Source organism: Aspergillus niger (genome assembly GCF_000002855.4).
Source record: "Aspergillus niger supercontig An08".
In the NCBI taxonomy this organism is placed as follows: Eukaryota; Fungi; Ascomycota; class Eurotiomycetes; order Eurotiales; family Aspergillaceae; genus Aspergillus; species Aspergillus niger.
In genome coordinates, this window is record NT_166524.1 from 1,710,441 (window position 1) to 1,734,749 (window position 24,309).

General features: G+C 50.9%; 14 protein-coding genes across 14 annotated transcripts; 6 read left to right on the plus strand and 8 right to left on the minus strand.

Moving 5' to 3' along the window:
* Nucleotides 1–167: 167 nt before the first annotated feature.
* On the plus strand, nt 168–1,082 carry An08g07160 (hypothetical protein; the record flags this gene model as incomplete). Its single annotated transcript, XM_059749170.1, has 3 exons — nt 168–327; nt 445–531; nt 703–1,082. 3 exons carry the CDS (start codon nt 168–170, stop codon nt 1,080–1,082), a joined length of 627 nt encoding a protein of 208 aa, XP_059601200.1.
* Nucleotides 1,083–1,280: 198 nt separating this feature from the next.
* Nucleotides 1,281–2,532, plus strand: An08g07170 (hypothetical protein; the record flags this gene model as incomplete). The annotated part of the gene is made up of 3 exons (XM_059749171.1): nt 1,281–1,446; nt 1,789–1,886; nt 2,143–2,532. The coding sequence occupies 3 exons, from the start codon at nt 1,281–1,283 to the stop codon at nt 2,530–2,532; spliced, it is 654 nt and encodes a 217-aa protein (XP_059601201.1).
* Nucleotides 2,533–2,786: 254 nt separating this feature from the next.
* On the minus strand, nt 2,787–3,537 carry An08g07180 (hypothetical protein; the record flags this gene model as incomplete). The annotated part of the gene is made up of 4 exons (XM_059749172.1): nt 2,787–2,890; nt 2,983–3,036; nt 3,125–3,289; nt 3,408–3,537. The coding sequence occupies 4 exons, from the start codon at nt 3,535–3,537 to the stop codon at nt 2,787–2,789; spliced, it is 453 nt and encodes a 150-aa protein (XP_059601202.1).
* A 66-nt stretch (nt 3,538–3,603) lies between these two features.
* An08g07190 (hypothetical protein) lies at nt 3,604–4,187 on the plus strand (the record flags this gene model as incomplete). Its single annotated transcript, XM_059749173.1, has 4 exons — nt 3,604–3,731; nt 3,823–3,826; nt 3,903–3,968; nt 4,017–4,187. 4 exons carry the CDS (start codon nt 3,604–3,606, stop codon nt 4,185–4,187), a joined length of 369 nt encoding a protein of 122 aa, XP_059601203.1.
* A 604-nt stretch (nt 4,188–4,791) lies between these two features.
* An08g07200 (uncharacterized protein) lies at nt 4,792–5,535 on the minus strand (the record flags this gene model as incomplete). Its single annotated transcript, XM_001392798.3, has 5 exons — nt 4,792–4,893; nt 4,986–5,216; nt 5,298–5,327; nt 5,388–5,427; nt 5,501–5,535. 5 exons carry the CDS (start codon nt 5,533–5,535, stop codon nt 4,792–4,794), a joined length of 438 nt encoding a protein of 145 aa, XP_001392835.1.
* Nucleotides 5,536–6,303: 768 nt separating this feature from the next.
* On the plus strand, nt 6,304–7,000 carry An08g07210 (uncharacterized protein; the record flags this gene model as incomplete). Its single annotated transcript, XM_001392799.1, has 2 exons — nt 6,304–6,885; nt 6,950–7,000. 2 exons carry the CDS (start codon nt 6,304–6,306, stop codon nt 6,998–7,000), a joined length of 633 nt encoding a protein of 210 aa, XP_001392836.1.
* A 196-nt stretch (nt 7,001–7,196) lies between these two features.
* An08g07220 (uncharacterized protein) lies at nt 7,197–8,196 on the minus strand (the record flags this gene model as incomplete). The annotated part of the gene is made up of 3 exons (XM_001392800.3): nt 7,197–7,794; nt 7,857–7,981; nt 8,062–8,196. The coding sequence occupies 3 exons, from the start codon at nt 8,194–8,196 to the stop codon at nt 7,197–7,199; spliced, it is 858 nt and encodes a 285-aa protein (XP_001392837.1).
* Nucleotides 8,197–9,119: 923 nt separating this feature from the next.
* On the plus strand, nt 9,120–10,202 carry An08g07230 (uncharacterized protein; the record flags this gene model as incomplete). The annotated part of the gene is made up of 3 exons (XM_001392801.3): nt 9,120–9,266; nt 9,312–10,145; nt 10,197–10,202. 3 exons carry the CDS (start codon nt 9,120–9,122, stop codon nt 10,200–10,202), a joined length of 987 nt encoding a protein of 328 aa, XP_001392838.3.
* A 513-nt stretch (nt 10,203–10,715) lies between these two features.
* Nucleotides 10,716–11,518, minus strand: An08g07240 (uncharacterized protein; the record flags this gene model as incomplete). The annotated part of the gene is made up of 3 exons (XM_001392802.1): nt 10,716–10,738; nt 10,804–11,212; nt 11,318–11,518. The coding sequence occupies 3 exons, from the start codon at nt 11,516–11,518 to the stop codon at nt 10,716–10,718; spliced, it is 633 nt and encodes a 210-aa protein (XP_001392839.1).
* Nucleotides 11,519–11,885: 367 nt separating this feature from the next.
* On the minus strand, nt 11,886–14,840 carry An08g07250 (uncharacterized protein; the record flags this gene model as incomplete). Its single annotated transcript, XM_059749174.1, has 2 exons — nt 11,886–12,081; nt 12,196–14,840. 2 exons carry the CDS (start codon nt 14,838–14,840, stop codon nt 11,886–11,888), a joined length of 2,841 nt encoding a protein of 946 aa, XP_059601204.1.
* A 740-nt stretch (nt 14,841–15,580) lies between these two features.
* Nucleotides 15,581–16,978, minus strand: An08g07260 (hypothetical protein; the record flags this gene model as incomplete). The annotated part of the gene is made up of 5 exons (XM_059749175.1): nt 15,581–16,031; nt 16,266–16,466; nt 16,678–16,757; nt 16,841–16,920; nt 16,975–16,978. 5 exons carry the CDS (start codon nt 16,976–16,978, stop codon nt 15,581–15,583), a joined length of 816 nt encoding a protein of 271 aa, XP_059601205.1.
* Nucleotides 16,979–17,203: 225 nt separating this feature from the next.
* Nucleotides 17,204–18,554, minus strand: An08g07270 (uncharacterized protein; the record flags this gene model as incomplete). Its single annotated transcript, XM_001392805.3, has 2 exons — nt 17,204–17,720; nt 17,812–18,554. The coding sequence occupies 2 exons, from the start codon at nt 18,552–18,554 to the stop codon at nt 17,204–17,206; spliced, it is 1,260 nt and encodes a 419-aa protein (XP_001392842.3).
* Nucleotides 18,555–19,760: 1,206 nt separating this feature from the next.
* An08g07280 (uncharacterized protein) lies at nt 19,761–21,185 on the plus strand (the record flags this gene model as incomplete). The annotated part of the gene is made up of 4 exons (XM_001392806.3): nt 19,761–19,859; nt 19,913–20,691; nt 20,749–20,882; nt 20,953–21,185. The coding sequence occupies 4 exons, from the start codon at nt 19,761–19,763 to the stop codon at nt 21,183–21,185; spliced, it is 1,245 nt and encodes a 414-aa protein (XP_001392843.3).
* Nucleotides 21,186–21,978: 793 nt separating this feature from the next.
* Nucleotides 21,979–23,651, minus strand: aldA (aldehyde dehydrogenase aldA-Aspergillus niger; the record flags this gene model as incomplete). Its single annotated transcript, XM_001392807.3, has 4 exons — nt 21,979–22,135; nt 22,189–22,258; nt 22,316–23,517; nt 23,587–23,651. 4 exons carry the CDS (start codon nt 23,649–23,651, stop codon nt 21,979–21,981), a joined length of 1,494 nt encoding a protein of 497 aa, XP_001392844.1.
* Nucleotides 23,652–24,309: the final 658 nt, after the last annotated feature.

Here is a 24,309-nt window from a genome sequence, read left to right on the forward strand (position 1 = left end):
TCAAGAACAATCAAGGTGATGGAGTCGTAGATAACCCAGCAACCCCCAGAAAGGCTAGACTCGATGGGAGGGTAATAATAAGATCAGACTAGGAAAAGCATCTTGGCGCCTCTGCGCCGAAAGAGTAAATTAAAATTCATTTACAATTTCTGGATTTTGAAGAATAAATGACGACCAGACTGAATGTGGCAACTTTCCTGTCTCTGGGGAAATCCGCGAAGGGAAACCTCGGATTGGTCTGGCCGGTCGTTTGGATCTTCATCCACTCCTGGACCATTGGAAACATGAATACTTCTGAAACGGCGCGCGTTTATTTCCTTTTCCCGAGTATACTTTTTTGTTGTAATGGTAATAATAATTGTCTTGTTTTTTCTTGAATCAATTGATTCTTGTCTCTTTTGCAATCACACATTTCACTTCCATCCCTTCCTTTCCCCGGCGGAGACCCGCCGGCTGCTAACCCACGTTCTGCAAACATTCCTCACAAGGATGGAAGTGACATTGATAACCACCCTGTCGATAGTATTATAGGTCCAATAATAGAGTAGGCTGTTAGTACTCCTGGGGTACAAAGTACAACCGAAGGGGATAACCATCCAACCCTCCCTCTCCCTCCCACCCAAAAAAAGAAACCTTGATTACCCGACAGGAAAATAGACGTCACCGGCTGACGTTCACCCGAAAAGCCAGAAGGATAGTCAGGGGGTGGATTTGGTTCTCCTCCACTCAACATGAAGAAGCAGTTGAATTTCCACGAATCTCGCCAAGGGGAAACCCGAGGTGCTGGGCCAGTCACAAGCGAGCAGGAGGCGAGAGGGGATTCAGGGAATCAATCAATCGATTCCATTCAGGGAGGCCCAGCAGCGGCGCGGCGGGGCACCAGCAGAAGCAGAAGCAGAAGGGGAAGAAGATGGAAACATGCCAAGCCTGCCTGTCGCTGCATCCCAGGGATCGGCCGCGTAGGCCTGCGTTTCGCCGGTCGATCGTTGAGCTTCTGGATTCTCTGGATTGGATCTTGTCCTCATAGGCTCAGCTGTCGAACCGTGCCCGGACTCTCACTCATTGGTTGTAGCCACAGTTGACGACGCGTACATTTCTCCGTCTGTTGCTTGGATAGTGCCACTCCCCGCCCGGGCTAATGTTAAGCCACCCACGCCATTCCAGCAAGTAATAATGAAGAAAAGAAAATATACTAAAGAAAAAGGGGAATTATGGTCGAACCTTTCTACTTCGAACATCTGAAAATAAAAGGAAAAGAGCCGTGCATGACAATTTTCAGCATGGTCTCCGCTCAGGGATACATAGTTACATTGGTACGAGTTACGAAATGCGAAGCAAAGAAAAAGCCTGAAACGTATCCTCCTCTTCTTCCATCTCCACCATACTCCAGGGTCTGTCCTGTTACGTATCATACTGAGAATGCCCCTGCATTCCTCCCTGTGCGGTGTAAGGGTGGAAATCTCTGCAAACTATGCTGAGCTGCGGTGTTTACCAGCAGCAGCACACCCATTCTGCTTTGAGATATGTAAGAATTAGTAGATGTGCAGAGTACAAATTAGCCTGTCGATGTGTATACTTCGGACATGGAATGTTTTACCCATGGAAATTCCTTGGTAACAAAGGTAGTGTGCAGTTAGCATGGCTGGGGGTGGCATTAGTCTCTCCATTTCACTCCTTCCCGTGATGCTATCCCAATCCGGCTAGTCCCTCATCCTGGTCAACACCATGAGCATCTAATTCTGACGACCTTTCTTCCCTCCAGTGCTCGGTATACAGATCTATTGCCAGACAGACAGTTGGAAGACCGCTTGGATCTCTCCAACAATAACTATGGCGCTATGACACCTGACTACCCGGATTGCTGCCTGTTCGTTCAGTGCTGCCCGGTATGAACTGGATCTGTGTCGGACGCTACGAAGTATACGGCTCTCGACTCCGAATCCATCTGTTGAAGCCCCACACTCGCTGCGACAATGGAGGCAAGCTGCTTTGAGAAACCTCAGTAAAGCGTGCGAGTAAATGAGCTGTCACAATTGATACAAAGTGCATTGCATTCAAGTGTGTTGGACATGACCCTGATCCCACTACAGAGAAGCTTCACGGCGGTGTTGGAACTTGTCCTATCTCACTGTGGATCTATAGAAAGATCGACACGTTTTCTACGAACTATCAAGGTCCTATACGGTCTACAGAACACGAAATAGGCAGTTCTTGCCAGATATCATGTTTCGAGTATCCCAGGTAGGCAATCTAAGCGTCTGCTTAGAGCTTGAGATGCGAGGTCCAGTGCCCGACACCATCCACTATAATACTGTCCAGTGTCCACAATCTTGCCGTGCGGATGCTCTGACACCGACCCGTGCCTTTGTTCCACTGTGGAACGACTTGGAGCTTGAACGGTTGTCTCCATCTGGTGGCGGCTGTACACTTCCACGTCGTCGTCCGCGTAACTTGTCCAAGCCTCATCGATTGTATCCCTCTCCGCCAATGGCAATGGTGCATGGTATTAGCCTTCAGAGCAAGCATTTCTAGACTCATACTGGCCTGAATTAGGGTACAATATAGTGTGATTCCTCGTGGAACGCCACCCTTGGGATGTGATCATCTCTGACTGTGGACTATATGTTTCCCGTATAGACTGTGTACCCACAATATTCCGAGGCACGGGCTGTCTAAGGTTAACCGTCAGGAGATATTCGAGCAAACAATTTCCCGGCGTGCCCTTCAAAACGTGTGTATCTGGACAAAACCGTGTCATACGACGCTTGACAAAGAGCCCTTTTTGCTTACGCTTGCTCATCTGCCAATTTGGCCACCTCAGTTGTCTGTCTACCTCGCAAGTACCTGCGACGTGACGTGTGGTGGTGGCTCAGCAAGTGGACGGCGTCAACTTTACTGCAATAGTCCTTTCCGAACCAAAGAGGCAAACTGAAGCTGATCCATCGACGAATCCAGTCTCCACATGTTATGAACACGCATAACCAGACAATCCCCACGCACTTCTCACTTGACTCGTCTTGGTTGTTACGGCCGAGCCTAGAAATTGAAACTCGCCTTACCCGACCCAGTCCAAGCTGGTGCTACGGTCGACTAGTCCGACTGCCCCGTGAAAGTGGAAATTGACTAGTGCCGCCCTCTCCGCAAGCCAGAAGAGTCTCGAAGGCTTTGCGGTCTTGAGAAGGTGAGAAAATTAGTTCAGCGAGAGTTCGTATTTCCAAAGCTTTCTTGAATTTCCCTGTTCTCTCTCTTTTCCTGCCTCCCCCTTTTCCTTTCTCAAAAACCGCGCATCCTAGGGACAAAGTTGGAAGTCAGTTGGAGTCTGGCGGAGTGATAGGCCAAAAGCTCGACTGATAGTCATCTGGGCAAAGTGGGCATGGATCCCGTCCCCTATCAATCAATCAGACGACCAGTCGATAAATGAATCGTCGTAAGCCCCATCAACCTGCCCATATCAAGGACTGCTATCACTGGCGAGCCATCCGACGTGGGGTTGTGGACCCATGGGATTCCAATCCCCAAATCTCCGTCGAACTGCATGCGCTCGACCAAAAAGGTGATGCGTTAGGTAACGTTATCAACTTGTCACAGCGGTTTATCTCCACGATGGTTGATCGCAACACGACTGGTGGATGTTTTGAGCGTAGTCTGATGAGGATCTGCCCTCTCCTTCCGGTTTTTGCTACGGAGCACGAGCCGATGCGGCATTATCAGCAAGATAGGCCAGCTTGGACGTTGTTGCACAGTTCATGAAGCCGAGACAGAGGTGATACAGCGGTAATTCTTTCCCTGCGTATGGACGGTGTAACGGGGATGAGACGGCAGGCAGGTAGTTCCCAGGCGCGCCGTCAATCAATCCCCTTCACAGTTCACCGATCCAAGGCCGGTGCGTGTCGGATCATAAGGGCCAACAAGGAGTTGTGCTTCCGAAATGGGAGGGTTGGCGAAAACGGTGTCCTCAGGCCATCTTGGTAGGCTGGATGCGATGATAACCATAACGGTGCAGGGTAACGGTGCAGTCGTGCATCGAGCAGAGCAAATCCATCAGAAGAAAAGAGTATAAGCAGGGTGAGAGGCCACTTATGTACGAATTGCCAAGAGCTGCTGTCACCATCGTCGTTGGCAGGCTCGCAATCGCCGCCCGCAATCACCTCATCTCCTTGGGGCATGTCGACCCAGGCAGGAGTTAGCCCTCCCCCAGTCGATAGCACCCACAATCAACCACAATTTCTGGAATGGAGACGAACTACGGAGTCCTATTAGCTCCGGTCTCCAAAGATAAGCTTAAATTATCTTGATGGCGCGGCCGTTGCGTGCTGGCTGCGTTGAGTGGTCCGGTCTCAGTTGTGAGATGTCTCGGGTGATCCGCTGTCAAGCATCGCGGCAGTGAAATTCGGCTGTTGGAAGTCAGGCAGCAGCCAAACTCCGTGTGACAGCAAAAATAGCGGACACACTTGGTCCCTGTGAAACCCTGGCAGACCCTGAAAGTGGCCCTGAGAATGGCTATATTTGCACTTGTGACAAGCATTGCATGGCGCTTAGTTGAACGGAATCTACTCGATTGGACAGTAGGGATGCAGGTATTCCAGAAAGGGTATGAACAGTCGCGAACCGGTACAACGTTGAAAGCAACCGCATGCAATAATGATATATAAAGAAACACGCCCAGACTTATCAGCCTAATGAACCCCTAACTCCTCTTGACCATATCCCGTGGTCATATATGCAATTGTATCGCCACAGAGCGATACTTTATACTTCCCCCTTCTTGCTATATCCCCCATATTATCTCCCTCATTCCAGCTTATCCAAGTGTTCCAACCTCGTCAACACGACCTGCTTGCTTGTTTCTTCGATCTCTCCTGCAAGGAACACCTCGTCCAGAATAGCGTATACCTGCACAACCATCAGCTCATCCGTCTGCTACCTATTTTCCCATTCCAAACAATTCCGGTGGCACCACTCCACCAGCCTCTAGCATCACTCACTTTGTAGAAATTGAACACCAAGTCCAGCTCACAAACGTTTCCAAAGAACTGATCCAACACCTCGACGAAGAAGTGGATCGCCTCGAGGTAGGCTAGTTCGTTGTCGGTTGCGTCGACGCAGGCGCAGAAGAACAACCCCGCATATCTCCGGTAGACAACCTTGGTACTCCGCTTGAATTCGACGAAATTGGACTGGTATTTCTGATCTCGCGGGGCGACCAGGCGATGTACCTATCCAGCATACATTATTATGTCGTTCCGCGGCGGGGTGCCGTAGTAGTAGATAGTAGTGGTCCGGGGCATATAACGAACCTCGCCCTTTAGCTTGACTTTTTCTTCATCCTATCATAAAGCAAAAATATTAGCCGTCATTCGATTCCATCCAAGTAGGGGTGCACTTACGCTATACGGCGCATACCATTTCGCGAGCCGCGTCTTCCCCCTGTTCCTGCGTTAGGGGGTGTATTTCATGCATGGAGATGGGGCATTCCGGGGGAACGCGGGGTATGACTTACTGGCGATTCTGCACAAGAATGAATGAGAGAACCATCCCGTATGTAGTAATTGCAAGGGAGGAGGGAGATGAGGGGATAGATAAGCAAGCCTGGAAGTGCAATGGGGTCGTCACTTGTTCTCCGCGGTGTCTCCGGCGGACAATGCGAGTCTCGACTCCATACTGCCAGTGCTGACCGCCTTGACCGTTGGGTCACCGATTGACTTTAAGCTTTCCAGATCGAATCTGCAGATGCCAGCATAATGAGATTGATTCATTGTTCCCACCGACTGCTCGATAGGACTGGAATCAATAATCTCTTCTACAACTTTTTGTCTTTCTTCTAGTCCAGCCCAGCTTATATTATTAGTTCTCTCTAGATAGGTGGTAAACAAGGAACAAACACAGAATCCAACATTCAAATCCGGACTTCACGGAGAGACCCTGCATATATCATCTGCCTTTTTTTGCTCTTTTCGCCTTCTTCTCTTTCATTCTTTCCCCTGCATATTATCTATCCCATCCCGCGCTGTGCAACCAAGATTTCCCCCAACCCGAATCCGCCATGCGCAACCCCTAGACTCACACTGTCTTCTCTGTCTTTCTTTCTACATCCTTCCTCTCCACCTGTCTCCTCACCTCCCCGAGATCCCGATTTAATATGAACTACTCCTCCCCACAATACTACCGATCACCTCATTCATAAAACAACTTCCTCCTCCCTTGCTTCACCCACTCTCCTCATTTCCCACCCCCCTCCCCACACCCCCCTTTCTCATCACAATCGCCAACCCACGAACTACTGCAGACGGCAGATTCAATAAAATGCCCGTTTACATGCTCTACGGCTTTCGCTGGCCGCGCGCCGGCTTTACCGGCATCCGCGTATACATCGTTCTCCACAACCTGGAAGACGCAACAGCCGAATACCTCCAACAGCCCCTAACCAGCGAACTGGTCTTGGAATCGCTCAAGAAGACCGAACCCGGCATCGTCTCTCGTCTACCCAACCTCCGCTTCATCGAACAATACGACCCGGAAGACACAAGCGACGACGCAGTCAGCAAGCCGTATGCCTACGTCGGTGGGAAAGTCATCTCCATCCCCGAGGATGTCGGCCCTACTCCCGAGACGAGCTGGAAACCAGAGGACATATTCAAGGAGGAGCCGTTGGAGAAGGACGCCATGGAGGCCTTGACGGAGTTTAGGGATAAGTATGCGGCTGGGGAGCGTATTGGCTGGTGGATTGTGTATAATGGCGATCCGGAGAGGTGGTTCCCTCATGACGAGGAGGAGGATGGGGATAGTTTTGATGATGGGTATGATGAAGAGGGGAGCTATGCTGATGGTGGAGAGTACGAGAGTGATCAGACGCAGACGCCGCCGGAGACGCCTTCTTCTGCTACGGTGGGTTTATTCTTTCGGTTGATCTTCTAATGAGGTTTGACTTGGCTAATGGTTCATTGTATAGATGCGATTCCCCGAACGGTTGACTCGATTGTTTGCTAGGCGAACGGCTTGATGGTCATGGCTATGGCTATATCGCAATCCTCTCTACGGCTTATGATGTGTGCGTCGCTAGTTGCTAGCATTTTGTTTTCCACCAGAAAGCGGGTTTGGGTGTTTTGGGTTTGTGCATGTGATTTCATTAGCAACGTTCATTTTTGGCGTGATGAATATCTATCTATTTTGGTTTCGTTCCTCATCAGCGACGGTCTTTACATGGTACCGTATCCGCCCTTCTGCCAGCTAGCGTCGAAGGTGGCCTGATCGACAGCAAATTCCCGGATGTAGTCCTTCTCCAGGTCGTGCGCTCTCTTTCCAATCAGGACCAAGCTGTGCAGAGGCCGGCCCATCTCGACCTCGGCCAGTTCCTTCAGGGTACCAGCGACCAGCTTCTGATCCGCGGCACCCACACGCGCGGCACCGACAGCAAGGCTGTCCGGTCCCCAGACGCCTTCCTGGCGCTCCTCCTCAGTCTCCAGCATCTGACTGGCACACTGCGCAACGGTCATGAAGCGAGGAGGCTCGTAGACCAAGCGGCCCCGAGCCATGTTCTCAAGCGACGGCTCCTTAACCTTGATATCCAGAAGAACCAACGTGTGCAGACCCAGCTGAACGTTCTCCTTGACCCGATCGTAATAGGATGAGGGCTTCCAGTTCTCAGTGAAGAAGACCATGCTGACGGTCTGGCCGAAGTTGTACAGCTGCAGACCCGTGCAGCCGATACCGGACATGATGGATGCGTTGGGGATGACCTTGGACTCGATGCCCAATTCGCGAGCGCGGAGGACTAGATCTGTGTGTGTAGTGGCGCTGATGGATAGTCAGAAGCGAAGCCCATATAGCGCCAGGTGACAGTGGACACTGGTACATACCCAAATGGATCTCCAACGACGAGGAAAGCAACATCGACCTTGTCTGCGTCGGCGAGAATCTCATCGCTCCCACTCTCGACCTTTTCGCGGTCGGCCTCGATAACAGGACGTCCATAGAAAGCTTCCTACTAAACCAATCATTCCAGTTAGTCAAATCCGTACGTAGGGAGACAAATCGCGTAGTAATCCGTCAGGCGACACTCACTAGTTTCTCCTTGTCGACGAGCAAAATAGCCGTGTATGCCTCCAGATAGACACGCTCGGCCTTCTTGACGATTTCGAGACCGCGGACCGTGATATCGGTCTTGTCAGCCAGACCAAGTCCTACCAGGTAAAGCATTGTGATGTGCGAATGAGAATCTCACCAACAATTGTAATTGTGAGCGTTCGTGAATATTCACACCAGCCGGGAAACTTTCGACATTCCCCCACCAAATGCGGCGGAGGGCAGCCGGAAACCGGATCATCACATGATCCGGATATGCACTGTAAAGTCACCTGGGGGTGCGATTCACGTGCGCCAACCAGCATCCAGGCACTGTTCCTTCTTCTCATACTTCAACTGGATCGAATGGATGCCACATCGTCAATATCCGTCCCATCTTGATCCTGATCAGACAGAGATCCGGACTGCCCTTGTCAACGACTTTGCAGTGGGGCATGCTCGATCAGTGTTCCTGTAGCCTGCATCATGTCGACTGATCGCACCCCCAAGTATCGGCAGGAGATCCAGCAGGTAAGCACTGTTCTGATTTTGTATCTGGTCTGTTCCTGTGAGCATCTGTGCTTCGTTTCCACTGGAAGGGACTGTGTTAGTTCTCTGGTGTTTGCGATGTCATGTTGTGGTCTACATGGTATCCCCATCATTGCTCTCTGATAAGCGATGCTCCGCTTTATGGATGTGATTTATGGGGCATCGTCGAGGCAGCACTCATGCATGGAATGGTGAATTCCAGCATGCGATGGTGTTTGCTCTTTTGCAAAATGGGATTATCAGGATCCTCTGTTGGATGTGTTATTCTACTTCCTGCCAACTCGCATGACTGGGGTCTACCTGGATACCGCGTGTCTGCTTGTCGCTGGAGACGGATATCTCCAACCATGTCTGCGGATCCATACGATTCGGATGCTACTATCTCATGGCATGGATGGGACCATCTGGAAGACGGTCAGATGACGACTGCACCACCGGTGCCAGTAGTCCCAGCAGTCCCAGCAATCCAGCAGCAGCCACACGATGAACCGTTGGACATGTACATGGGAATGGATACGGAGACCAAAGAGATCTTCAAAGAAATGCTAATTGATTTCGCTCGCAAGATGATGTTCGTCTCTGGTGAAACTGCCGAACCGTCCGTTGAAACCACGACTCTCATTGAAGATATTGTACGCCAGCAGGTTGTAGAAATTGTATGCTCCCTTCTCTCCTCTTGCGAACTACGCTAACTTCTGCAGCTCGCGCGAAGCACTGCCCTAGCGACTCGTCGCGGCGTGCGCTCGATCTCTACTGATGACTTGATCTTTCTCATTCGCCATGACAAGGCCAAGGTGTCGCGTCTCAAGACGTTCCTGTCCTGGAAGGATGTCCGCAAGAACGTCAAAGACTCCGACGACAAAGGCGGCGCCGATGCTGCAGACTTTGCAGGAGCTGATGACCCTATTGCCGGCGGAGTCGTCGCAGGGCCGCAGGATGTTGCGTCGAAGCCGAAGAATAAGCGTGCTCGTGTGGGTCTCGCCTGGGACGTAAACAGCTTTTACTCCGTGCAGGTTCCTGAACGTGAGGACGAAGAAGACGAGGAAGAGGAGGAACAGAACTACGCTACGCTACAGCGCCTTGCCGCAGCCGACGAACGTACCAAGAACATGACCAAGGAAGAGTACGTCTTCTGGTCAGAATGTCGCCAGGCGTCGTTCACCTACCGCAAGAGCAAACGGTTCCGCGAGTGGGCCGGATTCGGTATCGTGACTGAGTCCAAGCCAAACGACGATATTGTTGATATTCTCGGATTCTTGACATTCGAAATCGTGCAGACTCTGACTGAGGAGGCACTCAAGGTCAAGGAGCGGGAGGATCGCGAGAAGAACCGTCGTGGAGGTGGAGAGAACGGCGAGAGCAGTAAGAAACGTACGCGCGAGACTGGATTATTCGATCCCCCTGAGGAGGGTCGTACCCCGGTTGAGACCAGACATATTCGCGAAGCGTATCGCAAGCTGCAGGCGACTCCTAATAAGAATATTGCCATGTTGCTGCATAATGGACGCCTGCCAGCTAAGATGCCATTGCGATTGGTAGGTTCTTACCTCATCCTTGAATTGGTGGTTAGGTGCTAACTATGACAGATTTGAGGGATTATTGGCGTTAGCGATGGCGTGGGCCTCATTCTCAAGATACCCTTGGCGTTAAGATAGCATGGTTTCTTGAATTTTGTTGCTCTTGATTGAACTTGGTTGATTCAATATGATTATCAGATCGATGGGCTTGTCGTTGTCTTTCGATTGGTCTTGATGATCTTGATCCATTGTAACTTGGATTATTGAATCTGATGGATTGCTTGTTTCTTTTCTCTTATGTTTCTCATTCATCTGGTCTGGTCATACTTGACTGAAAATCTTGTATCACTAGCTATTTTCCCTTCATGTCTCGTTCGACCGGTCTTACTTGATTGAACTTGTCAGATACAGCCTGGCGCTATTTTCATACTCGTTCTCTTGTTGACTGGTCCTACTTGACCAAAGTTATCTACTTTGCAGCTTGAAGCTAGCACATAATTGATTATCTTGCAGTCCGACACCGAACTAACATAATACTGCTCATATCTCATAGCCCATACCAGCACTCACCCAACAAGACCCACAGATTTACTCAGGATGCGTCCGTCTCCCTATTAACCCAATCAGTCAGGAACTACTACCAACCCAACTCCCAAAGGAAAGAACAAAAACTTACACTCATCAAACTCCCCCCTCCCGACCTCCCTAATACTATTAACAGCGGGCACATCCCCCCTAGCAACACTCTTCACCGTCTCCACCGCACGGCCAATAACCCCCTTCCTGGAGACCGCATACACCGCCGTCTTCGCCTCCAGCTTAATCACCCCGATCCGGGGATCCTCGGGTCCACCATCATGCACGCCATCCCCCAAATCGCCCAACCACGCCTGCAGCGCCGGCGAGTAATACTTCTTGACGGTCTCCTTATCAGCCACGATACTCGCCGTTCCAGAAATAGATGCCCACGACCCGCTGATCGGGTCTAAGAAGGACATGTTGGTTTCGGTGGGGTGGGCAGTCAAATCCATAGTCTTGTGGCTGAAGAGGTTCGTGTGGAAGATTAGGGTGGTGTCGCCTCTTTCCTATTTACATAGTTCATGTGTATTAGTTTGGGGGAAGAGATTCATTCATAAATGTGGTTCGGTATGTATGAGGTATGGGAGAGACGGGGGGGAATGCTATGCTACCTTCCCAGCAAGAGCCATACACCGACTCGTGAGCAGATCATCGTCCGAGGACTTTGTCGTGAGCATGCCGAATTTCTGTTCTGTGATGAAGGTCGACAGGTCGGTGATTTTTTGGGCGAGGGGGAGGTCGTCATCTAGGGATTTGGCTTTGTAGGGGTCGAGGGGCTGGGTGCCGCTCGTGGTAGGGATTGTGGAGGACATTTTGGTTGTTTTTCTTTGCTTGGTTTGGTTTGGTTTGGATGGATTTGATAGAATATTCAATTGTAAAGATGAATTGTTGGAGGAAGAGGGACTGTATGGGGAGCTGGGGGTTGTTTATATGATATAGTAGGGTTGGATTGGATGGCGTAGAAGTGACGTCAGGGTGGTAATTGGTCAATCAACTTTAGACAAGACTATATTTAGCCAGAATGATGAATAGAGTGTGGGAATGGTGTCATTGTCAGATTGATGTCAGTGGTGACGATCGGGAGTACCTTGTAGCATTGTGGTTCCTGGGGTAATTCTTTGAGTGGTGGTGGTGGTTGGGTTTGGGGAGTCCCGTCATTCCCGAGTATATACGAAAGTACTAGTGTTGGGACCATTGGATGACTGCGGGATAACCCTCTGGATCAGGACTCGATTTAAGAGTGGTAGGGACATATTTACTCTCTAGGAAAATCCATGGTTTTGGTTGTTGTACTGGTACTGCTGGGTAACTACTAGACAAAGCGGAATCTATATATCTTAGTGTGGTGTCTGGGTCCAAGTGGTTTAGTCCACATCTAGAACAATAGTAACCCATTATTCACAGCTACGTTGTTGATCATTCAGTTGGAGTTGAGTCAAGTCAAGTCACTTAATGTGTCATTACTCATTAGATCAGTCTATAGGCTCACACATAACTATACCACAGCGTCATCTGCAACTCCTCCAACCGTCGCAACCCTCCCGATACCCGCCCCAGCGCATCCGTCAGGAACGCACTTCGCGTCGACCCCGGCTCGGGAGCCGACCACGTCGTCCACCCCCGCGACATAGCTCGCTGGAACGTAGTCTCCGCATGAGTGTCCGGCCCTAGAGGCGCCAGCTCCACCACGGCCTCCGGCCCCAGGGTCAACAGATAATTGATCCATTCATGCAGCACGATCATGCCCTGATTCCGCTCTAGAGAGACGCCAGCGCTCTGAAACACGCCGAAACGGCGGGCGCGCTCAGTTTCACCGCGCAAGAATCCCAGCATGTACTTCATACACGTCCATACCTCGTCCATGTCTTGCATGTCGCTCACCGTGAGGCCTCCGGGATTGCCCTCTCCGAAGCCCGGAGGAGGGTCAAACAGAATGCTGGCTACGTCCTTGGGGTCTGGACAGGGCTGGAACGGGGATCCGGTTTCCCCGCGGAGCCAGCTGACTTGTCCGTCCATGTCTGTTTCTCTACCTGTCTGCATTCCGAAGAGGAAGCAGAAGGTCCAAACACGCCAGATGGCGTTGTCTAGCCGGCGGGCGCCTGCACTGGACGGACGGGCAAGGGCAGCGTATGAGCTGGTGCGCATGACTCCTCTGCAGTGGGTCATCATCAAGCCCTTAAGGGTGGCGAGGGCGCGGAGATCGCGGGTTACGGAACGGTAGTAGACTGTTGCAGAGGGCACATCCTGCGGATCTGTATTTTCATTGATATCACTCATCTGACGAAGTTCCCAGGCTGCAGGGGATCTGCGTCTAATGGTGTTCTCCATCAATGGGAGTTCGTGGCGTTTGAAAACGTGGTAGGTGGCTTTGCTGGTCTGAGCAAAGGAGAAGAGGTCATCCAGGTCGTCGATCTGGAGAAGGATATTCAAGATCATGTCTTCCATGCCGGACTTGGAGAGGCTCCATCGGTTGGATGTCATGCGCTGCAGGTCGTCATCCAAGGCGGCCATGACTGCCGCGAATGGTGGAACGGAACTGCGTGGCTCTGATCTTTCATCAAGCGCAGGACCTGTAAAGAAGCGCACGGAGGGTGCACCTTCAGTGAATGCTTCGTCCTCGTCGTAGCCAACGTATTCCCAGCTGCTTTCATTGTCATCACCTAACGTAGGCCGTCGAATTGGCTTGTCAAACAGCTGGCTCATAGGCTGATCAACCGGCTTATCAACTGCCTCAGGCTGATGGAAATCCTGGGGAGGGAGTTCGCATGTATGGTCTGGGGGTAAGGAGGAGTGTGACGTCGGTGGGGGTGAGTTAGAAGGTGCAGTGTCAACACCAAGAAGTGGTTCGTTCTGCACCCTCGTAAAAAGCGATCGGAGAAATTGTTGATTAGATTCTGCTTGCAAAATCATGTCCATAGTGTACCCATCCTCGAGCAAACTCGCTAGGACATTCTTCATTCGCTTTATGGCGTCTTCATAGTGACCGTCATCTTCCTTGCCGTCAAGAAAACCCTGGCCATTATTGTCCTCTGGCGGACGCTGAACAGGTGGTATCGTCGACATGCGAACAATGATTGATGCTCTGCGCACATTCTGGTACTTGTTCTTTTTCGTTTTGCTGTGCTTGAGCGCTCCACCATCGTGGGAAACCGCTTTACGGGTTAGGACACGCCGTACCCCTGCCTTTAATGACTGCCACAGAGGTCTGTCGTCACCATCTGGCTTTAGCTCCTGTTTTGATGTCTTCTTCACTGGCTGCTTTTGCTGGACATGCAGGTCTGTCGGGCTCGAGCGTTTCGGGTTATGGTTGTAGCCATGGTTGCTCGTGGCAGGCGGCAATTGTTCAGTTTTGATACCGAATGTTTGCGGCCACTCAGGAGCATCCCTAGACCCTTTTCCGGCTGCTAAAGAGCCGGTATGCCCTGGCGCATACTCATACCTAAGGTTCGTGGCTGTTCCTGTGTCTGGGATTGCCACTGTAGGTCGCGGGGTAGTGGGACGGGGAGTTGTAGATCGGGGTGTGGAAGGCTGAGGAATGGTAGGTAGAGGAGTCACAGGCCTGGGGGTGGTCGGTCGAGGGGTTGCTGGTCGGTAAGACATAGATGGGGGTGTCATAGGCCGCGATGTTGCAGCGAAAGGTGCTGCTGGAGGAAGAGGTGTTGTAGGTCTGGATGTTGAAGACACCGGCGTAAGAGGACGTGGCGTTGTAGGCCGAGGTACTGCACCAAAGGGCGCTGCATGAGGCTGGGGTGTGGTTGGTCTAGATGTCGAAGATACAGGAGTTATAGGGCGGGGTGTCGTGGGCCGAAGTGCTAGAGGCTGAGGCGTATAGCTCGTAGGGGACTCTCTGAAAGAGCTTTGCCCGCCACTTGATCTACCAGATCCTCTTGAGTGCGCGCCGCCACTTACTCCAGGGACCGGGGGTAGAGGCTTGAACCTCCACTCGGACGCTGATGGTGAGCGCGTCGCAGAACTCGCGCTAGATGTGTGTGAATAGCATGGGCTGGGCGGGCCGTATTCATCTGCCCTTGTCTTGGGTATGTGTAAATGTGGCACAGCCAATCTATCTGCCGAGTCCCAAGTCGTTTCCAGTCCCGCGAGGAGTAGTTTGTCGTCGACATCTGGGGGCGGCATTTTCAATTGGTTGTGTTGGGCGCGACCCGCGCTATCTTCGGTGTGGTCCTCGAGAATATCGTTTGGGAGAAAATAGAGAGTAGACCTGGAGGAGGCGAGGCTGTCCACTGACTTTATGCCTTGCGGGTTACTGAACGGGGCGCGTGGAGGGGCTATTGGAGATCTGCAGCGAATGGGTGCATAAGGACCCGAGGTATAGTCGGACATGGTATGCAGGGCGATCATGAAGAATCACCGCTATAGGTCCAGAAAGGTCCAGAAAAAAGGTCTATAATAGTTTGGGAGGGACGGACAAGGGTGATATACGTCGCAGCCTGCGGATGACATACCCCTGGGACCCGATTTCGACTGATACGCAAGCCCACCCTGGGCTTGAATCCTGAAAGCCATGGGCTTGGGTCCATAATGTTTTGAATTTAGTCACAGGGCCCACGCGGACCTGCGGTATCAGCAAGCCCAGAAGCTAGAACCTGGCCATGAAAAGGGTGCCTGCGAGAGCATAGCCCAACCAATGACCAGGCGACTGGGGCACAGGCAAGCACAAGTGCTCTGCTGACGGAGGATCAGCTAGCAGGGTCGTGGCAGTGTTTGGAGCAAGTTGACTGAGAAAGGCAACACAACAACGCGGTCGCTAGAGCACTTGTGCTCTTGGAGAAACTAGTTCGCGATGGCGTTGGGGCCAAATCGCGTCAGAATCTGCGAGGAACCCGGATTGCGACGAGCGCGACACTGAGTAATAGTTAGTGACTCTTCAGCTCAGCAGCAGGTTTGAGAACCAGACTCACTCTGGGCAGAGACATTCGCATAACGAAAAATGATGGTGGATGTGGGATGTGGTAGGAAAATGTTCTCAGAGGCAACGGAAGAGAAGAGAGAGTGGAGGAGGGGCCAAAAGAGAAGGCGGATGAGATTCTCTCGCAAAGCCTCCCTTCCACCTTCAACTTCCGCCCCCAGAGACGATCCAACTTCATTTCCGTCTCAGCCGATCTAGAAGCGATTATCCTACGACATAGCCATGTGGCAGAGTCCACCCGGCCAGGCACATCAGGGAGCAGATCGTTCCGTGTCCCAGCTGACATCAGATGTTGTTCTTTCAGGGGAATCGTTTCGTTTGGGGCGAAAACCGCCCACCAAAATCTGTTGCAAGGAGGAAGTTGGTCTTGAAAGGAGAGAGCTGTGATGTTAAGGTACCTACTCATCAGCCTGACTTTAGTTGTGTTAAGTGTTACTGACATGGAAAGCTTGAGGACGGGATTTCAACCATTGATCGCCTAATTCTCGGCCACAACATATGCTGAACACGAAAAGAACCTACACATTGCCTGAGGAGATCTCAGTCCAGCACATCCGGATCTCCTATTTGTGTCAGCTCAACAAGGCTCTCAAAGGAATCAGAAGTGGATACGAGCCACATGGGTGACATACCATTCCCCGGATCCGGTGTCTTCTCCTTTCTCGAACCTGATCAGCATATTAAGGCCTGCCAGTCGATTAGGAGGAAAACGGCCCCTTTGTTTGATCACCGGGTTGAATGTGCCTTGCACTATCGTGTAACAGGAAGGTAGCTTGTCGCGTCTTAAGGCACAATGGTATATCCGACCAGTGATAGAAACACGCTCAGATGAGCTTAATGGCAGCAGGAGATAGATGCTTGGTCTCAGTGATAGTTACTAGACCTAACTATGAATGGCTTTATGCATGACTAGAACAGTTCTCACGTCGTCAGCAAGGCTGCATTAGAGCATTACTTGCAACTGGACCAAGACGCTGCCTGAAACGAACGCTCTCTCACGTTGGTTTACCATCCAATTGAAATATCCACAGTCAATCGTGCTACTTGTCGCTGGGTGTCTTGTACTTGGGTCTCAAAATCTCCTTTTTTCTAATACCAAATATGAGGGAGAAAAAACCCCTAGCCTGATACACAGTGACAAAGATTTCATATATCACGCTTTTCTAGATAGCAAATATAATCTGTTAAAACCTGCCTAACCTCATACACGGGCATACTCTACGCCGAGCCAACAATTTGGAGATGGATTCTCATGATTGGATTCTTCGTAAGGGTTGTAAGCTTCCCCTGAAACGGATTACATGCATGAGTAGTGCGTTTGAGCTTTGCATAACTTCCTACACATAACCGTCTTCTCCACTAAGTTAACATAATACAACACTGTTTCCTATTTCTGTTATGAAAGAGAATTTGGACGACAAACTTTCTGATACAAAACAAAAGCGGCCTGATAAGAGGCATGTCCCTGAGTGGACTATCGCACCGCGTTCGACTTATCCCAACCGGTACTCATGACATGCAACCCCAGTCGGACCAGTCACACTATAGATACCAGACTAAACGTCCAACCTCAGATCTCAGCACTAAACCCCAGCCGCAAAACAACCGCACCAACAGTCACCACTACAGAAAGATTAGACTTGGTCATTCCCAGACCCTGAACAACATCCAACACCCCAGTCCAGTCATACGCCACCAGCATCCGTATGATAGGATACCACCACCAGGGAAATGTTGCAGCCAACCAGCAAAACACCCACATGAATCCAACACATCGCTGCCAGACAGGTGTTTCAGCAGCAGTGTTTTTCTCTCCTCGTGACAAGATAGCCCAGAAGTGTTGGACGGCGTCTTCAAACATGATGGCACCGGCTTGTGCGATGAAAAACAACATGGCGCCGGTGTTTCCCCCTTCGATTCCACTGGCGACGTTTGTGAATACATGCATTAATCCGGAGAGAATGAAGACTATGGTCAGGTTGAGATATCGCTCTATTAGGGAGGGCTTGGGAAGGCCGAGGATACGGCAGGTGATTGCTGTCGAAACACCGGTGTATGACCAGCGGAGGTTTTGATGCCAAAATTTGCTGGGTATTGTTATATGTCAGCAGGACCTATCTCGCTTCAAGAAGCAACAATGAGATGAAGTGGAATAAAGGGCAGAAAATGTGAACTAACCCCCAGAATCCACGAACAGTATACGTGTCGGCCAGGCTCCCAAACTCCGGGGGCCACGAAGCAATCGTTGTCATTCTGGCCGCTACCGAGATTAGAGATGCCATCCGGTACATAGCGTCCAGGAAAAGCAACGATCCGGGGAACCCAAAGAGAAAGGTGACTGTGATTCGTCCGAGAAGCTGCTTCATGCTAGAATCTGCCAACTGGAATTCACGCCCTGATCCGTATATGTATGACCCATCGTCATCCTGCACATTATGAGTTGCTAATGATGTGAGCACGAGAATCAAGGCAAGAACTTCCCATATGGCTATCGCTAGCTGCCTTCTTATGAACTGGCCTCGGCTGGGTGGTTTTGCTCGAAGCACAAGCGGGTGACTCGGAATATTCTTGACTTGCCAGGGTGTGCCGATACCACGGGTAGACTGGAGTAAGGCAAAAGCAGACGCAAGTTTCCCTGCATTCGTGCCCGGCTGCCCTGCTAGATCAACTTTGGCAATCAGAAGCAGGTTTATATGTTGAATGAGTACAGTGAATGGCATGCCACTAAGAGTGACTTTGGCATAGGTATGGTGGTCGGTCATCTTGATCAGAACGCCTTCGATATAGGCCATGTAGGTTATTGAAGGGACGCATATCCAACGTAAGAAGGAGTTCCGACGCGTTCTAGCGATGAGGGTGACCGTAATGAGGCTTTGGAGTGTAGTTACAATGGTGCAAATAAGGTCCGGTGAGATGGCCATCTCGCTTGGTGGTTTGAAGCATCGGCAGCTGAGACGAATATGTCGAAGGTCTTGAGACTGCTGCTGACCAGACAGTCGTTGACTTCTGAGCCAGTGCCATCAGGGGCGCGGAAGGGGCGGGTTTAAACAGCTCAGGTGGATGCCCATGTAACAGCTGCAGACCTCGTACCACTTTCTCGTGCGACAACAGGCGAGCATCCTTGATGAACAGAAGATATTGAAGGAGGTCATCTTGATTAAAATCAATATCTCGAGGCAAAGCCTGGATTCGTCATTCGGGAATGGAAGCCGTAGAGGGTGTTTGCCGAATGCAAGATCTCATGAAACAGCCTCAAGGCAATGTATTACGGCTATGAGAGCAACGTGAGCCATTCCCATTACCATCAGTCTGGTGTAACCTCGTGTGGTAGTTGGCGATCATGTTTTCCCGCAAGGTTCCGCAACATCGACTATGTGAGTGACTTCCCCTGCAAGATAGACACCTAGCTGAAGTGTTTCAAGCAACTAGTTGAAGTCCTGAACCATTCCGGAACTGCATATATCACTTGCCAATGTCCGTATGCTTGTATTGTGTGTGGATCAACCTGGTAATGGTTGCCTTTGTTGGTAGCCCTGATTTCCTGCACTTTATTCCTGGAGCCGTACCCGTATACAAACCGAAAAAAAGAAGAGGAATTTGGGGAATCTCAAGAACTTAAAAGAGGAATATAGGAAATCCAACATGTTTGCACAAGATATTCATAGCCAGCTGTCCTGTATTCACCTGTGGCTGGAAAGGAGACTGCCACTTTGCAGGTCAACTCCCATCCAGCGAAGCTTCTTGGTTTGCCGAGAGAGAACGCCGAAGTTGAAGTATAGTACGCTCAGGTCAAGTGCCATCGTCGGTTTGCGGGGAAATGTAACAAGACTGTCAGACGGAAGCTTGGTGAGTAAAATAGTAGTATATCCTAAGCCGAATTTTCAATCGGCGATTTGGTGACTTTTCAAACGCCGGTCCAATGACATACCAGTTCCCCAGAGAGTCCTTCTCGGACCCCTCTCGCTGATCATCCTTCTCCCGCGTATCTACCTTCTTCACGCTTTCTATCCCCCAGCAAGTCTTCCTCAAATGAGGTAATAAGCCATCTGTCGAACGGAAGAAATCGCCTATTTATTGTTCATTATCAAAGCTGCCTGCTGTCACGATTACACCAACTTCAAGACTGCATGATAGGACGCACGATGGCTACGCCAACAGAAATGGAGAGAATAATCTCACAGGCTATTGATCAGGCCAGCGCAGGTCTTCGTGAACTGAGCGTTAAGGCAAGGAAAGATCCATCTTCCATCTCAGCATTCAACATCTAACAAGTGTCCAGATTCACGACAACCCAGAGCTGTGCTTCAAAGAACACAAAGCCCACAACGCAATCTGCGACTACCTAGAGGCCGCGGGTGTAGCAGTAATCCGTCAAGCATACGGCCAGGAGACCTCCTTCGTTGCCGAATACGGTGACAAAGACGGAGAAACAGTCGACTTCTGCGCAGAGTACGACGCTCTCCCAGAGATAGGTCACGGATGCGGCCATAACCTCATCGCCGTCTCTTCCATCGCCTCATTCCTGGGTGTCGTTGACGTGATGAAGTATACCAACGTTCCAGGAAAAGTGCGCCTTCTAGGGACACCCGCTGAAGAGGGCGGCGGCGGTAAGATCAAACTGATTGAAGCGGGCGCTCTGAAGAACACAACTGCCTCGTTAATGAGCCACCCAACACTCCAATTCCCTCATATGCCTGCGGGCTCTGCGGGCGTCGCGTTCGGATCCTGCTTAGCGGCAACGGGGTTCCTAGCACATTTCAAAGGGAAACCTGCGCACGCGGCTCAGATGCCCTGGGCGGGTGTGAATGCTCTTGATGCGGCATCATTGGCATACCAGGCTGTTGGTTTGCTTAGACAGCATATCAGGCCCACTGATAGGATCAATATCATTATCCCGGAGGGGGGTACTGCTCACAACGTCATTCCGGATAAGGCGCAGATTCGAGTCAATGTTCGATCTGAGACGTTGAAGGAGATGAATGCTTTGCGGGAGCGCGTTGAGAATTGCATGAAAGGAGCGGCGCTAGCTACGGGCTGTGAAGTCGATATAGTTTCTGCGTATGATCTTATCCCTCTCTACTTTATTGAATGATAATGAGACTAATACCTAAACAGAATGGACCCATACGCGGACATTCGACCCAACGAGGGCCTATGTGAAGAATTTACCCGGTACATGGGTTCCAAGGGAATGAAATACTACTGCGATCTGCAAAAGAAGGATATCGGTGCGTTCAGCACAGATATGGGTAAGTGCACACAACCAAGACTCTCACAATATCACCATGTCTTCTCTTTGCTGACCAGAAACAACTATAGGTAATATAAGTTACGCCGTCCCCTCCTTCCACGGCCACTACTTCATCCCCACACCCCCCGGAACAGCAATGCACACCGAGGCGTTCCGCGATTCAGCAAAGACAGAAGAAGCCCACAACATCACCATGTCAGTAGGAAAGGGCATGGCTGTAGCCGGACTCAAGGTCCTGACTGACGAGAGTTTCGCGGCCCAAGTGAAGGATTACTTCGAGAAGGATAAGAAGTTGCGATAGAACTCTGCTACTATCCATGTGATGAATCTATTGTCATGCAATGATGGCTGATACTTAACAACTATAATAAGTAGTAAGTAGACGCGTAGATGGCGATACTACCAGATAGTAGAATCCTCACAAATATATGAACTTGGAGGTCGAATGAAATGTAAATCGATGCATTCTACCAGAACCGATAAGATAATGAATGTATAGTTCCCGAACACCTAATTTCGGCACCAGCAAGTAATCAATCAGCCTATGAAGTACTGAAGAATGATAATTAGCTGTCTTTTTGAATGGCTGATCATCATCAACGTCGGTGACATAGCCAATCATTCGGTCCTTGTGTATTCGCTGATGAATGTCCTCGCTTCGGGCCATCTTCGACCCGAGGGGGTTCTCTCTTCTCGGCGTAGTAATTCTCCCGAGACTAGATCCAGGCTACTCAACTCGCCGGTGGTTGTCCCGGGAATCTGGGTGTGTAACCATCGGTATGATATGCAATGGCTAGATGGAGGTCGATTACAAATGAACTAGTGGAAGGGGTGGTGATTTGTCCCTAGTTAACCACTGGGGAGTGATTATAGCCAGTACCAAGATTATGTGGGGGTTAAAGCTTGAGACAGGACTATATGTACAAAGGTCTACAGTTACTGCAATGTAAGAACAATTTGTAATCATCGTAAATTCGTATCCTGATTGTTTTGCATGAACCAGTCATGGCTATCTGCGAAAAAGGTAACCCAATATCCACGAGCTCGTCGCTGAAGCGAACTCTCCCCATTTTCTCATGGTTTCAATTATTAAATTAGAAGAGAGCGTCGCCCAGACGGTAGTGCACGGCCTTGATCTGGGTGTAGTTCTCGAGGGCGTACGAGCCGAGCTCGCGGCCGATACCGGACTCCTTGAATCCTCCGAAGGGAACCTGGTATTGGATCAAGTTGTAGCTGTTGACCCAGACGGTTCTATGTCCATGTTAGCGAATGAATACAAGAATGTCGTATTAATTATAACTTACCCAGCACGGAGGGCGTTGGAGACACGGATGGCGGTGGTGACATCCTTGGTGTGGATACCGGCAGCGAGACCTAGGACGAAAGATTAGCACTTGACACACTGCAATTTAGTGGCGAAAAAGAACTCACCATAAGAAGTGCTGTTGCCGATCTTGATAGCGTCCTCGACGTCCTTGAACTTCTGGACAGTGACGACGGGGCCGAAGATCTCCTCCTGGTTGATCTTCATGTCGGAGGTGACGTCGGTGAAGACGGTAGGCTGGATGAAGTAACCCTCGGTGCCGTGACGCTCACCACCAACAGCCACGGTAGCACCGGCGTCCTTACCGTGCTGGATGTATTCCATGATGCGGTCGAACTGGAGCTGCGAAACCTGGGGACCTTGGAAGGTGTCCTTGGCGAAGGGGTCACCGACCTTGTTCTGGAGAGCACGCTCCTTGAGACGGGCAATGAACTTGTCGTAGATGCCTTCCTGAACCAGGATACGAGAACCAGCACAGCAGCACTGACCGTGGTTGTAGAAGATACCGAAGTTGGCCCAGGAGATGGCGTTGTCAATGTCGGCATCGTTGAAGACAATGTTGGGGGACTTGCCACCCAGCTCGAGGGTCACCTTCTTGAGGTTGCTCTTGGCGGCGGCCTGGAGGATAGTACGGCCAACAAGGGTGGAGCCAGTGAAGGCGACCTTGTCGATATCCATGTGGTGAGAGATGGCGGAACCGGCCACACGACCGAAACCGGAGATGACGTTAACCACACCGGCGGGGATGCCAGCCTCCTTGATCAGCTTCGCGGCATAGAGACCGGACAGAGGAGTCTGCTCAGCAGTCTTGATAACAACAGTGTTACCGGTAGCGATGGCAGGACCAATCTTCCAGGCCCACATCAGCAAGGGGAAGTTCCAGGGAATGATCTGTCCGCAGACACCGATGGGTTCGTGGCGAGTGTAGTTCAAGGTCTCGGAGTTGGTGTCGATGGTCTGACCATGGATCTTGTCGGCCCAGCCACCATAGTAGCGCAGGCAACCGGCAGCGCCAGCGATATCACCGTGGGCCATGGTGATAGACTTGCCATTGTCCAGAGCTTCGATGGAAGCCAGGATCTCGGCATCGCGCTCGAAAAGGTCGGCCAGCTTGGTCAGCATGCGGCCACGGGTGGAAGGAGTGACCTGGCGCCAGGAGCCCTCGAAGGCCTTGCGAGCAGCGGCAACGGCAGTATCCACATCCTTCTCCGTGGCTTCGTGAACGGCGACAATGGGCTTCTCGTTGCTGGGGTTGATAGTCTCGAAGGTCTTGCCTTCGGCGCCCTTGACGAATTCGCCGTCAATGAACCTGTAAAGTAAACAGTGGTTAGTTTCCAAAAGCGCGATATCGAGAGGACTGGACGCGGGGATAACATACAAGCCCAGAGGCTGTTCGTATTTGACGCCGTTGGGGGTCGTGATGGTGGTGAAGAGGTCAGACATGATGAGATATGGGAGAGGAGGTGTTGGTTAGAAGAGAAAAAAAAAAAGAGAGAGAGGGAAGAGAAGAAGAAAGAAGAGCGGAGGGAGGGGAGAGCTATCAATTAATAAAGCAGACAGGAAGTTTAGTTACTTTGTACTAGTGGTGGGGTGGAAGTGGGGGGAAGAGAGAGAAAGAGGAAAGAGAAGTTGGTTTGACGGTTGATGGTTGATGGTTGAAGGGAGGGGAAGCTTGCGAGGCGCGAGGGGGAAACGCCAGCGGAGATCATCCTCGTCCACTGGGTTTAGTTTAGTTCAATTGGACTGGTCTAGTCGGATCCATGGGAGAAATTCCGGGTCTCATCCATTGCCATTTACCTCATTCTAATCCCTCCGCGGATAACCACCCCCTCTTCTAGATGCTCCGATTGGAGAGACCGAGCTCCTTGAGCCCGAAACCCACCGCGAGTTAACCTACGTACTCCCGAGACCCCTATAAGTAACCATCATATTATATTATATCGTGGTAAAGCGTAAGTGACCAGGGCATGAAGGGAACCTGAAAAGTAGGTGAATTCCCACATGCCAGCCCGTTCCCCACTCTCTATCCAACAATCGGCAGCGATCGTGCGGGGTTTCGCTATCCGTGGCTCTTTTCCTGGCCACCACCACCGCAACCCAG